At 36.1% G+C, this 12,761-nt stretch overlaps 1 protein-coding gene across 3 annotated transcripts in view; it reads left to right on the top strand.

Moving 5' to 3' along the window:
* The window catches only part of ESYT2 (extended synaptotagmin 2), a 74,402-nt gene that overhangs the window by 26,511 nt on the left and 35,130 nt on the right, over positions 1 to 12,761 (top strand). For all 3 annotated transcript variants that reach the window (XM_057416484.1, XM_057416485.1, XM_057416483.1), the window contains exons 2-6: positions 2,723 to 2,764; positions 3,474 to 3,608; positions 4,780 to 4,856; positions 8,032 to 8,104; positions 8,918 to 9,007. In XM_057416484.1, the coding sequence (XP_057272467.1) occupies positions 2,723 to 2,764; positions 3,474 to 3,608; positions 4,780 to 4,856; positions 8,032 to 8,104; positions 8,918 to 9,007 (417 nt within the window). The remainder of the gene's footprint in view (positions 1 to 2,722; positions 2,765 to 3,473; positions 3,609 to 4,779; positions 4,857 to 8,031; positions 8,105 to 8,917; positions 9,008 to 12,761) is intronic.

Raw genomic sequence — 12,761 nt, forward strand, 5'->3', positions numbered from 1 at the left:
TATTATCTTTCAGGACAGAACAAGGAAGTGCATTCCTTGGGCTCTTTCTGGTATTTTATTGATCATTAGAAAAATAATAAGTTCTGAATTGAGGTTTTGAGAGAACAAGATATGAGCATGTCAGAAATAGGAAGTAAGCATGAAAATTCTTTAGAGCTGAGCACAAGCAGTTGTGTGAGAAAGCTAAATTATGTATTTTTTTTTTTATGTGCAGAAACTTTTGAGCACTTCCAAGTATTTTTCAATATAACGTTTAGTATTAAATTTCTGGAACATGTAGTATTATGTTTTGGTTTTTTTTTTGTGATGAATGTGATTGTTAGGGTATTTCTTACACAGTTCTCTAGTTATACTTTCCTTTGAATACTGCCTAATCCAGGTGGTTGGAATGAGACAGTATTTGTCAAACCTACATGAGCATTTTAATAACAGAAACCAAGTGGAAAATGCTTTCAGTCTTTGACTGTCTTTGCTGAAAACTTGACTTCTGTCTCTCTGTGTCATGCTTGTCTAAGAGATTTTATACATGAGTTAACAGATTTTGCACATCAGCTAGTTTGATTCTTGTTTCTGTTTCCGGCCAGAAAATGTTTGTGCAGTTGCCTCAATGTGTCAGTCCTGACTGATCTAAGGTACCAACTTCGCCCCTCAGGCTTTCCCCAGTTGTCTTTGCATAGTATTGTTTTTGATATCAAAAGCTCTTAAAGTGAATTACATTACCATTAATACTGCAGTCTCATATAGCAGGCTAAAAATCGTTGGAATTAGTAGACTGATTAATGTTTATGACTTGTTTTCATCCTATCTTGTTGTGGAATATCTGAAGATTAAATAAAGTTCAACTTTTGATTCAAGGTTGTCTAGTCTTGAAGGTGGAAGATTGTATTCTCTGCTCTCTGTTTTGGGGATCAGTATAGGCACTGAATACAACTGAATTATGCTAGAACTGGAACAAGTAAAAAAGCTAGGATGGAAAAGGGTGAGAAACGTGAATGGAAGACATAATTAATTGTATTATTTGTTGCTGTTAACATGTGCAACTGTAGAAGTAAACTAGGCTCAGGGGGGCTGGAATTAGATGATCTTAAGGTCCTTTCCAACCCTAACTATTCTATGATTCTATGTAATTAAGGAGTTAGCTTAATACTAACTCAAATAATGGTAGGAGCATGACTGATGTGTCACACTGAAGGAGAAGTAATTATTAAATCTGTGGAAAAATTATGAACTGTGTCCTGATAAGCAAGGCCTTAAGAAAGATGGTACAATAGATAAGATTAAAAATTAATGAATCAGTGTATATGGCTACATATTAGTATGGCCTTTTGCTTGTTTCCCAGCCTATCTCAAGAGATTCTGAATAATTCAGGACTGAATGTGAAGGGTGCTTGGTGGGTGCAAGAGAGAGGTGCTACTTGTTTTATCCCAGTCAGATGTATTGAATATCAGTTGTGGTTTGGGTTATAAGGAACTTTAAAGCTCATCTAGTTCCAACCCCCCTGCCATGGGTAGGGACACCTTCCACTAGACCAGGCTGCTCAAAGCTCTGTCCAGCCCTTAAACCCTGCTAGAGATAGGGCATTCACAGCTTCTCTGGGCGGGCTGTTCCAGTGTCTCACCATACTCACAGTGAAGAATTTCTAGCTTAGCTCTAACTTAAATCTGCCCTCTTTTCAGTAATGTGACTTGCCTTCAAATCCAACTTGCTGAAAACACAGTTAAAAAAGGATGTATTTCACTGGCTGTTCACATTTGGGATATATGCATAATGAAAATAACCAGTAGGCACTGCTGCTAAAACCAGTGGTGCAATCTGTTATGCTATGAAGAGATTAAGACTTTGCAATTCAGTTGAGACATTGCTTCATGGAAGTCAGTGTATGTAGGTCACAGTTTTTTAGTGTGTTCAAAGGCTCTTTGTGTTTTAGAAGTGTGATCTGCATCTCATTGTAGAAGCTGTTTGTTTCTAAAGAAATGCTTGTTAATTCTGCTTCTACTGAACTGTTTCAGGTTTTAGCTCGTGTGCGCGTTTGTAGGATGTAAAGCCATTAATTGTGCTTTCCTTCTCTGTCTGGAAAACTGCATCTGTTCTTCCGGTGTTTAACTGGTGTTTTCCTGTTGTGATGGCTACTTTTCATCACACGTATGTACCGTCATACTGCCGCTTCTTAGTGATTTCTGCAGTTAAGAAATCACTAAAAATGTCTTTCAAAGGGCTTTAGGCAAAAACTAAATGCATATTCCTGAGCTTCAGCTTCACTGATTAAATGTTTCTAGCAATGATTCATTGATATTGCAGAAGATCTGGCATAAATGAAAGGAAGTAAAACTACAGTCAGGACTCTGGCAGGTGTATCATGTTAAAACCCTCAAACAAGAGGTAAATTAGATTGGCATTAGCTGAGTCAGCTATGTTGTGTATTATTTATAATTTTTTAGTTCATTTATGGTTTAAAGCAATACTTTAATCCAGATACCACTATTAAATATATGCTTGGATCCGTAACTATGTAGTGCAGAAATTAGTTCATATTTTTATCTGCTTGAATTCTAATATTCTTGTCAAGAACATTAACTGCTTAATCTGTTGATCACTGTATACATTGCTCATAGGGAGATCCCCTAAGCTTTCCTTTATTATTAATTACTAGACATGAGTAAGTAAAAAGTGTTTTGTATTTGTATTAATTTTTGTTTGTTTGTTTTGGATTTTTTTTTTTAGGTCCATTTTCCAGACACAGAGAGGGCAGAATGGCTCAACAAGGTAAGAGGAGTCATTAGCATCCCTTCCAAATGGGAAGGGGTAGGAGGGAAATCTGAGATACAAAAGAAAAAAAAAAAAGGTGGCAAGAATCAGAGAACAGGGTAGTTTTAACTTCATACACTTGAAGCTTCTGGTCGTTGATCCAGTTAGTCATGAGAAAGATTAAATCTATTTTCCTGGTCTTGAAATAGTGAGTTTTGGAGAATGACTGTAAGTGGCATTAGAATAATGAGAGCTGTAATTGTGTGGAAGTCATAGCAGCTGTAAACACAGTCATTTATATATTACTTGTCTGGGATACTTTCCAGTTACTGTAGGTTCCTGACCTACAATCTAAAAACAAATTAGTTTTGCAGTTTTGATTTGCATGTGTGGTAACCTAAGATACAACTTTGTGTAGCAAATAAACTTCTCTTCACCCTTCTCCCCAACAATCAGCATCAGTGCTGAATGCATATGCATTCATAGGGTAAGAGAAGAAAATTCTTTAAATTGTTTTTCTCCTCCTCCAGTGCTTTAGACTCGTGCAAATTCCAGAAAGCTTTCCACTATGTAAAAAGGAACCAGTTCTTATGTCTCTAGTGAACTGTAAAGAAAACTTCTATGTTTCAAACTTTGTACAAAATCTCTTACATATGCCTTAAAGAACAGGTTTTTAGTTATGTTTGAATTTGCATTCCATGTAGATATTTATTGGTTTTCCTCTTAGACTGTAAAACAGATGTGGCCTTTTATTTGCCAATTTATTGAGAAGCTCTTCCGGGAAACCATAGAACCAGCAGTAAGAGGAGCAAACAACCACCTCAGTACCTTCAGTTTTACAAAGATTGACATTGGTCATCAGGTGAGTTGCTGATGAAGTTTTTCTAAGAGGCTCTGTCTTACATACTGTTATCATGTAGCCTGCTTACATCCACGCAGAAGTATTTCTTGGTAACACTGATTTTGGTTTCTCTTGTAACATTAAAATAAAATAAAACCATGAGCCTTTTTTAGCAGAAGCTTTTTTTGGTTTTGTTTTTGTATTTTTTTCTTTTTCCTGGGGTGTCTGCTTCAGAATTTGCCTGAGAATGGGAGAAGACTCAAGGTATAGTAACTGTTAGTCAACTGAAAAGCTCATAGCCACATGATTAATACTGTTCCTGTTATGTGCTAACGATCAGTGAGCAGGGACCATTATCCTTTTCTTGCCAGATGACCCAAGGGCAATTACAGATAAACATGTTAATCATGCTGTGTATGGAATCCAACCTCAAGGCTGCTGGCTCAGCTTTCCAAGGAACCATAGCGTAGTATCAAGGAGCAGATAGGTGTTTACCTTCTGTTCAGTCCCATGGAAGAAGGAGTTATAACATGTAGCTCTTACATGCCCCTGAGATTTCCAGATGTGGTGCTAAATAAGGTCATTGCTCATCCTTTCCCACCTAGTATTTGATGAAGCTTGGAGTCTTCGGAATGTTTGTTATATGCTGTTTCTGAATGGGGGCGGCAGGGGATAGGAGAAGCATGAACACAGTGGTTTAGAGAGAGGACACAGAGTGGTTGATACTTTTGTTGGGGACTGTGGATTCTTTTCCATTCAATCTGACTAAATTCCGCTTAAGGCAATGCTCTTTTTTGTTTTTTTTTTAATTAAATTTAGCTTCTTTTAGTTGCACAGAAAAGAATGCTTTGTCTGGGAGTGTTAGACGTGTACAGGTACAGAGAAATGACATGTTTATTGGGGGGAGAGAGAAAGCTTGATATTAAATTTTCATAAATCTTGAAATCTAGTGGTGTAAACCCAGGGTAATTTCCATTAAGGCTGTGACTGAGTGGATCCTAGCAAGGTAATTTTTACCCTTGAAATAACATTTTGAGCTAAATTGATAGCTTTAATTCACACCTTTTAATGATGCTTATAGTAAACTTTTCAAGTATGAATATACATATATTCACGTTTATTTTGAAGTTAAGAGATTAATATGGTACAGTTCAGTAGAAGGATCCAACTTTTACTTGCTTCATTTTTTCAGCCTCTGCGAATAAATGGTGTAAAAGTGTACACTGAAAATGTGGACAAAAGACAGATAATTTTGGATCTTCAAATCAGGTAAACTTTATTATATAATCATGTCACAATGGTGCCCATGCTTTAATATGTGCTTTGTTTGAGTGAGCATTTATATTGGCCTGAAAGGAGAACTGCTTCATTATGCAAATTTAGTTAGTTCTAATTGTGTATGAATAGAGGAAGGAACTACATGCTGTAAATAGCATTTATCTGAGGGAAATAGTATTATCAGCTCAGTGTGACTGCATCATCAAAGTAATGTTGTTTAATAAAAACCTATATTCCAAAGCCAAAGCACTATCTTTGATTTTTTTTTTTAATTAATGTATTAAAACTTTGCTATGAAATTTAGTCTACAATTAAGATGTTTGAGGCTTTTTACTTTTCTCAGTTACTTATATATTTTTATAAACATTAAATGAATATCTCTCCAGAACACTTCTTTAGTATCTTGTGCATCTTCCTTGATTTCTTTGCTTTTGCTTTTAAGTTTTCTTGCAAAAGGAGTGTGGGTTTGGTTTAGTTTTTATTGTTTTGCAAGGATATTGAGTGTATTATAATCATTGTTTCGTAGTGCTTTTCAGAACCTTTTGAAACAAGTACTATGCTTTTAAGAGCTTTACTCTTATAAGGAGCTTGACTAGCTAATTCACAAAGCAGTCCTTGGAAAATGTATTTAAAGATTCAGTTTCAGGACCATGTTTTCAATGGGAACACTTTATCTTTCTCTTAATTTCTATGAGCTTTATGTAAAAAAATTGTCAAACTGATGTTACAATTGAACAGTCTTGTTTCTTGTGACAGAGATGGACAAGGGAAAAAATTAACAGCTTGAGCAAATGACGATATATTGTTAATAAGTAGACAGTTTACTGAAGCACATGAAGATAGTAAATCCTTGGGGAAAATGAAAGGTTATGGATCAACAGAAAACAAGATAAAATCTGTCAAATTAAATGTGAACTGTAGTAAAGAAAGCAAAAAAACATTGAGATATTGAGGGCATATTTGTTAATTGTCTACAATTGAGTGTCTTCATCTTCTCATTACAAGCATAGAGGCATTAAAAGAAAGTTTTAGGCTGAAGATCTAAATACATGGAAATATCTTTTGTTCATGTGGTATATTTCAATTGAGAAACTTGCTACCATTATACTTGGAGAAGACAGATATAAAAATGCTGTCAAAAGACCTTCTAAAGATCACCTAAAAAATAATAAGTTCAGAATCACAGATCATTGTAAGCTGGGAAATATGTTTGTCATATTCTTTGTTCATTTTTCTTCTAGGTACCTTCTGTGGCCTACAATGACCACATACAGTAATATACTGTGCTTCTCATCTGATTCAGTACAGCGGCAGTTACAGTTTTTCAAGACTGTCCTGATTAAACTGTAATCTATCTCAGTGATCTGTACATTACAGGGGTCACAAATATTTCTGGGATATTATGCTCAAAATGTATAGAATTTGCTTACTAAAGGTGACTGCAAGTTACATGTTATGTTACAGTGAAATTCTGTATGGCATCACTTGTTAATGGACCCAGACAAATATCTTGGGGGATAAAGCCATGCTTAACTTGATTATAAGGTCAAAAGTTGTTGACTTACAACTCTCAAATGCAGCTTGTTACTATTTTTACTTCCATTTGTCATCATGTTATTGCGGACTTTCAAACTAGCATATTCCTGATTTCCAGTCTTCATAACGCAAATAGTTCTGATGCTATGAAGTGCCAAGATTGAGGTTTCAGTTGCAGGGTTTGATTGACCTTGCTTCTCTGTGTCATGTTGTTATGCAATTCTATATGTGTGTGTCTGTGTGTGTGTATATATATTTACTATCTCTATTTATAGTTACATAGTTAAAAATAGAAATTACATCCTTTTAAATTGTGTATTAAAAATTATATGTCTATTTTTAAACTCTACAGTCACACTACATTCTTTCCAGGGAAAGCAACGGTCACCTTCCTTTCACATTGAACCCTATCATGTTGTTGTGTTCCATTTCCCCAGACAGATTCTGCACAGTCTTATCTTTTGAATAGTCCAAAATAAATTCCGGTGTTGGATGTTTACAAGAATATCCTGATAGTATTGTTTATTTCTGTTTAAGGCATTAATAAGATTTGCATTTACTTGAAATCCTGTAGAGAGCACCATCACGCACAGAGGCCAGGAGACTACAGAAGATTTCAGTAAAGGATATCCTGGATGCAGTAACCCTCACCTTCATTTTGTTTTGATAGAACCTTGTGGCCATCAGTTGCCAGGGGAGGGGGCAGGGGTCGTGCAAGGGGACCTCAAGTTTTCTTCCTAAATTTCTTTTTGAGTCTCAGAATTAGTTTGTTTTCAGACCCAACATGGCTCACAGCAGCAGCAGTTCTTGAAGAAGATCTGCTCAACTCTGCTGTCACATGCTTGACCTCCATCGAGCTTCAGGAAAAACAGCTGCTCATATCTGAGCCTGAGTTGTGTGCACATAATCTTTTAGTCTTGCAGCATGGGCAAAGTAGATGGGGCTATTTTCTTCTACAAATCCATCTCCAAGATACAGGGCGACATCTGCAAAATTTCAAGCCCTTGACCTTGGATTCCCAAAAAGGGGATGCAAAAACTGTTCAGGGATGAACTTCCCTTGTTTTCAGTAAATTATTTTCCAATTTACTTCTTGCCTCCTCTCTCCGTTCAGAAAGGGCTCAGCTGTTTTTGGCTTAAATCTTGCTTAGCTGAACATCCAGCTCAGCATGCCTAGCTTATTGAATTTCTAAATATGACTGGTTTTGCAAGTCTGTATATTGCAGACAACTTTGATCTTTAGCAAAATAACCATCTCTGTCTAGTGATTCTCGTGATTATATTAGATGAGAGTGGATTTGGGTAAATGTACTATCAATGATATCTATAGAGCTTTCCTGAAGTGGAGTATGATTCCTGTGTCTGTTATTTCCCAAAAGTAAGGCTACTTATGCATGCTTCTGGAGAGGATAGCATACCTATGTATGTATTTGAGTGACTTTGAGAGTGGTGATGTTTTGAAGGGGATGTAATTTTTTTAACAATCTTGACTGTTATATGTTGTAATGTTTTAACATGCATTTCTTATGTATGGATTGAGATAGAAAATATACTGTTATGATAGTGCAAAGCAACTGTGTGTTGCATTTTAGGCCATCAAAATGAAATATATACTTTCTTTTTGGTTTTAGTTTTGTTGGAAACTGTGAAATTGACTTGGAGATCAAGAGATACTTCTGTAGAGCTGGTGTGAAAAGTATACAGGTAAAATTATTTTTTTTTCTTTTGATTTTGATACAGAGTCATCACTGCATTGTTGTTTTCTGATTTAAATAGTTTATAAGAAAACCAATAATTGTGTAGTTTTGTTACTATTGTTTCACAGTTGCATAATATTGATATTGCATAATAATTTCAGTAGCATGACTTAGCTGAAAGGGTAAATTTCAGATATAGAATCATTATAAACATTAACCTTTTCTACTAGAAAAGGTGGAGACAATTTCACATTAAGCCAATGTTCATGTGTTGCATAGGTTTGTGAAGGGACCATAGAGCTTGAAGTTTTGGTTTACTTAGTATTTCAGTATTAGATTAAATCATTAGTTTACATGCAATTACTATAATTAGCATTGCCTTCTGATATTGTTTCTCAAATTTCCTTTACTTTTTGATAGCGGATCTCTCTAACAAGGAAAAATATTATGCTTTGTCTGTCTTGACATACCTATTAGCATTTACCAATGTTTGTTCTAGTAGTTGTGGTTGCTGTTGTATTGGTTTGTGCCACAAATATTTATATTGAGCTGTGTAAATAATCTACTTCATATTTTCGGCAAAATTGTCACTAACATGACACACCCTCATGTAGGTTAACGTAAAGAATTTGTAAGCCCAACTATTCAATGCCTGTGTGAATAGGCATTGGGTTTGGATGATATGTAAGCTATATGCATAAAACTCTTCTATAATCAAGAAGTTAGTGAATCAGAAGTGTGAACATTACCAGTGAGTAAATTTCATTTAAAGTTTTAACTAAAGTTTATCCCATTACCTTTTCTTCCTCCTCTTTTGCAGATTCATGGCACTATGAGGGTTATCCTGGAACCACTAATTGGAGACATGCCCCTAATTGGAGCACTATCCCTTTTTTTCCTTAGGAAACCTGTAAGTGCTTTTAACTCTTTTGCTACTCTTTTTAGAGTGCTTATCATAGTAGTCAGAAAACGATGCAGCAAGAATTAAACAGCAAAAGGAAAGAATTTGGGAAATTGCTACCATTTGGTTGAACTTTCCCCGAAAAAAGTGGACAAATGTAATAAATGCTGGAAGAAACCAAGATGAGTAATAATTACCTTGGAATTCTGAAGTCTATTCTGTTAAAGCTGTTAATTTTTTCTCGCATGTCTTCTGGACAAATAAAGGTGAATAGACGTCATCTAGGTTGTTTGTAAAAAAAGCTTTTGCTGCTTTTTCTCATGACAGTCTGCAGGTGAGTGTGGTTTAAATTAAAATTCCACAACATCTGCGCAAGGTTGTTTTAAAAAACATGCTGGTGTTACCATAAATTAAAATCAGAATAGGTGTTTTGAGATTACCCTCTATGATGACTGAGGATTTTAACCTGGGTAGCAGGTGGGCAATTTCCATTACATTTACCAGTGATCCAAGTATGAGAACAGATGAAGTACAGTGTGAGATGGAATTGGATTTCGAAACAATCATGACAGTAGCAGAAGTCAGAGAAAGAGAGGGTGTCACGTAATTCAACTGGAATATGTGCTAGGCCAAAGTGTTCATTTGGGCATGAATAACAGTGAAACAAAGGTAAGCCAACAAGGTCTGCTTGGTATGACAACAATATAGCTAGTCTGGTGTGTGTAAATAAGTGGATAACCCAGAAATGCTCTCTGTTTTAGACACAGCACTTCAGCAAAAGTACTAGCGAGTTGGAGAGTATCCAAAGTAGGGAGATGAGAATAAACTTGACCCTCAAGGACAGACCAAAAGAATGGAAATTGTTTAGTTTAGAGAAGACAAAGAACAACATGTTTGTCAAAATGTGAAAGGCACTTACAGAAAAGAAACACAAAATCAGTTCTTCATTTCAGTGGCAGATAGGATACGAAATAATCACAGCAAGGAATGTTCAAGCTGGACAAGGGGGATAAGGAAAGGCCTGAATGGTAGTGAAGCACTGCAGTAGGCTGTCTAGAGACACTGTGAGTCTCTGTCATCTATCTCTGACAGATTTTTACTAATTTGTTGGAAAGATAGGTTTGTATCGGTGTTTATATGCAGCCTAGGAAAAACTTACGGTGTCACTTGTGTAATTTATGTGGCTTGTTTCATCTGTTTGGGGAAACCACATGTGCTTGGGTAGAGAGAACGTAGACTTGAAACATGCAAGAATTTGGAAATATTTTGTAGATAATTTAGTGAGATTTTTGGTAAAAGTTAAATAATTCAAGCAAAACTGATAGAACATCATTGCTCATATTTGGAAAAGGCTGGAGAACTATAGTGGGATGAACCAAACATGGATTTCTACACATTTCTTTGAGGCAAGTCTAAACATTAGGAGATGTCTGATTAAGTTTTGTCTCTTTTTACCCTCTGGCTGAGCAGTATGAGCGTAGGACATCTGTTTATACTAGCAGTCAAAGCAGGGCCATGACAAGGATTGAACTCCACTTTATGGTAGTTTGCGCTGTGTAATTGTTAGTGTGCTGTCTCATGTTATTTTTTTATTCATTTAGTGCTCTCCCAAACAATTTCCAGTGCCCAGCTCATACAGGGACCATCCAATAAACAAGTTAAATGCAAACTATTTTTGAGGAACAGGGAGAAGAGTTTAGCTGTGTGGACACAGGCTTTAGGTTTTTTTTTTCTTACAGGAATGACCTTTTGTCATGTTGATGTTCTCTCTCAGCTCTGCTCTGTATTCACTGAGAAAGAAACCAGTGTACAGTCCTTCTGCAGAAGCCTTTCTGACACATTCAGTACCAGAGCTGTGACCTGGTATAGTGTGCCTGGACTGCTTTCCTGGGGTGCCTCCTGCAGCTACTGCTTTGTTGCTTTTTAGAGGAGAGGCAAGAGAGCTGACAGGGGGATAGGGAGGTAGAAATCAGCAGCAGGTGAGCTGGTTCGTGAGCAGTTCCTGACTCTTCTGTTTCCCAGCATCATGCTCTGGTAGCATTTTTCTGAACCTTCAATTTTTGGTATTCCCAGATACCTCCAGTTAGCTTTTCGCTCTGGTACCTGTGCCCAGTCCTTTCTGTTCCTGATCCACTCTAAGTGCCATGTACTGGCTGAGTGCTTGACTCGGACAACTTGCACCTGATATAGTAAACTGAAAATATACCAAATGATACACCTCTCATTTGTGGTCACTGGCCTCCTGAACTTTAGGAAATTCTTTGTCAGGAGTAATTTTGTCTTTATTCCTACTGTCATGATACTTTATTAGTGAGTCTGGTGACTTAGTGGGACAAAGTCACTGTGGGACTTTGTGGGACTTAGACTGGACTGGAGTATGAAAATTAAAAATCCAACCCCTCCCCAAAAATATTCCATTAGGAAAACATTAAAAGTGGTTTTCATTCCCCTTTCACTTGAAAACTAAGTTAGCGGCTAAGGTCTGAGAAAACTTAAGGGCGTATTGTTCAAAAACATGTACCTTTGAATCGTATCGTTCTGTAATTTTGACAGTTATACATGGATGTTTAGGGTTTTTTTTCCAGGCAGATTTCTCTCCCCACTGCGCTGTGTCTTCTTGATGTTTATTTGTCTAACTTCTGTAGAAAAATGTAAAGTAAGGCTTGTTATAGCAATAACCCAATTCTGTCCTCTTACTAGAGAGCAAGTGGCTGCAGCCAAGGAAAGCTTTTCTCCAATATTTTTGTTAGAGAAGAAGAGGAATTAGTTGGCAGCTAGCATTAGATTTTGTTCTCATATTTTCCAGTCTAAAGTAACTGGCAACAATTCCTCTTGCTCTCTATCATCTGTTTGCTGGCCTTAATGACTATATAAGGCAACACAACCTAAATTAATAGTTCTGAACATACTTGGTTAATGAGTTTACCAGCCTCATATTTCTGAGTAATGCATGAAATTTTTGATGCTGGAAGAGTTCTTGCACTATATGAAACTTTCAAAGTACTGTTTGTTTTGGTGAGTTTTTTTGTTATTTTTAAGAAGGTACTAAAAGTTTTATTGTCTTATAAAATATGTCCAAATATAGAAGATTTCAAGAGAGAAAAATGTGTGCATTCTGATGTTTTGAAGTAGCTTTTTAAAATTCTGAGCTTCAATGCCAGAGGGGATTTAGTGCTGTGTAAATAGTCAGGATTTGTAAGGTGCTTTATATTACTTCTCATTATGTTATGTATATTTACCATATATTCTGTTTCTTTAAGTTTAATTATCTTTTATTTCTAGAACAGAATATCATAAAGCTAATTATTTAGTTTTTTCGTTCATTTCTAGGAGACTATATGGCTTATAGCTGGACTGCAAATTTGTAGTTTTTTAAAAGCTTGTTTAGTGGCACACCTACCATTGAAGGTGTGTCTTAACCCAACCCTTTTCTTAAAAAACAAAGACATGAAAATACCGATACTTTTGTTCTATAAATAAAGCAACAAAGGCTTGAAAACAGGATGTCTTCCAGGAAAAACAGTCAAATCTTCCCAAGCTCTCATTTTTACATTTACAGTTTTGCCTTCCACTTGCTGACTTGAGAACTGCTCTCCCTCCAATCACTTTACAGATTGGTTCTGTCCTGCAGCTTTGGTTTATTTAATGTTGATTTAGTTTCATTTAATATTGGCTGCCTTTGGAAAACTTAGTGCTGGATGTGACTTTAAAAATTATCATTACTTATGAAAACTAGACTCAAAAAGAATGCTTCACCAAGAAT

This window comes from Pezoporus wallicus, unplaced genomic scaffold, assembly GCF_028554395.1.
Source record: "Pezoporus wallicus isolate ANWC-B61680 ecotype Strahan unplaced genomic scaffold, APGP_CSIRO_Pwel_v1 contig_3847, whole genome shotgun sequence".
Lineage (NCBI taxonomy): Eukaryota > Metazoa > Chordata > Aves > Psittaciformes > Psittacidae > Pezoporus > Pezoporus wallicus.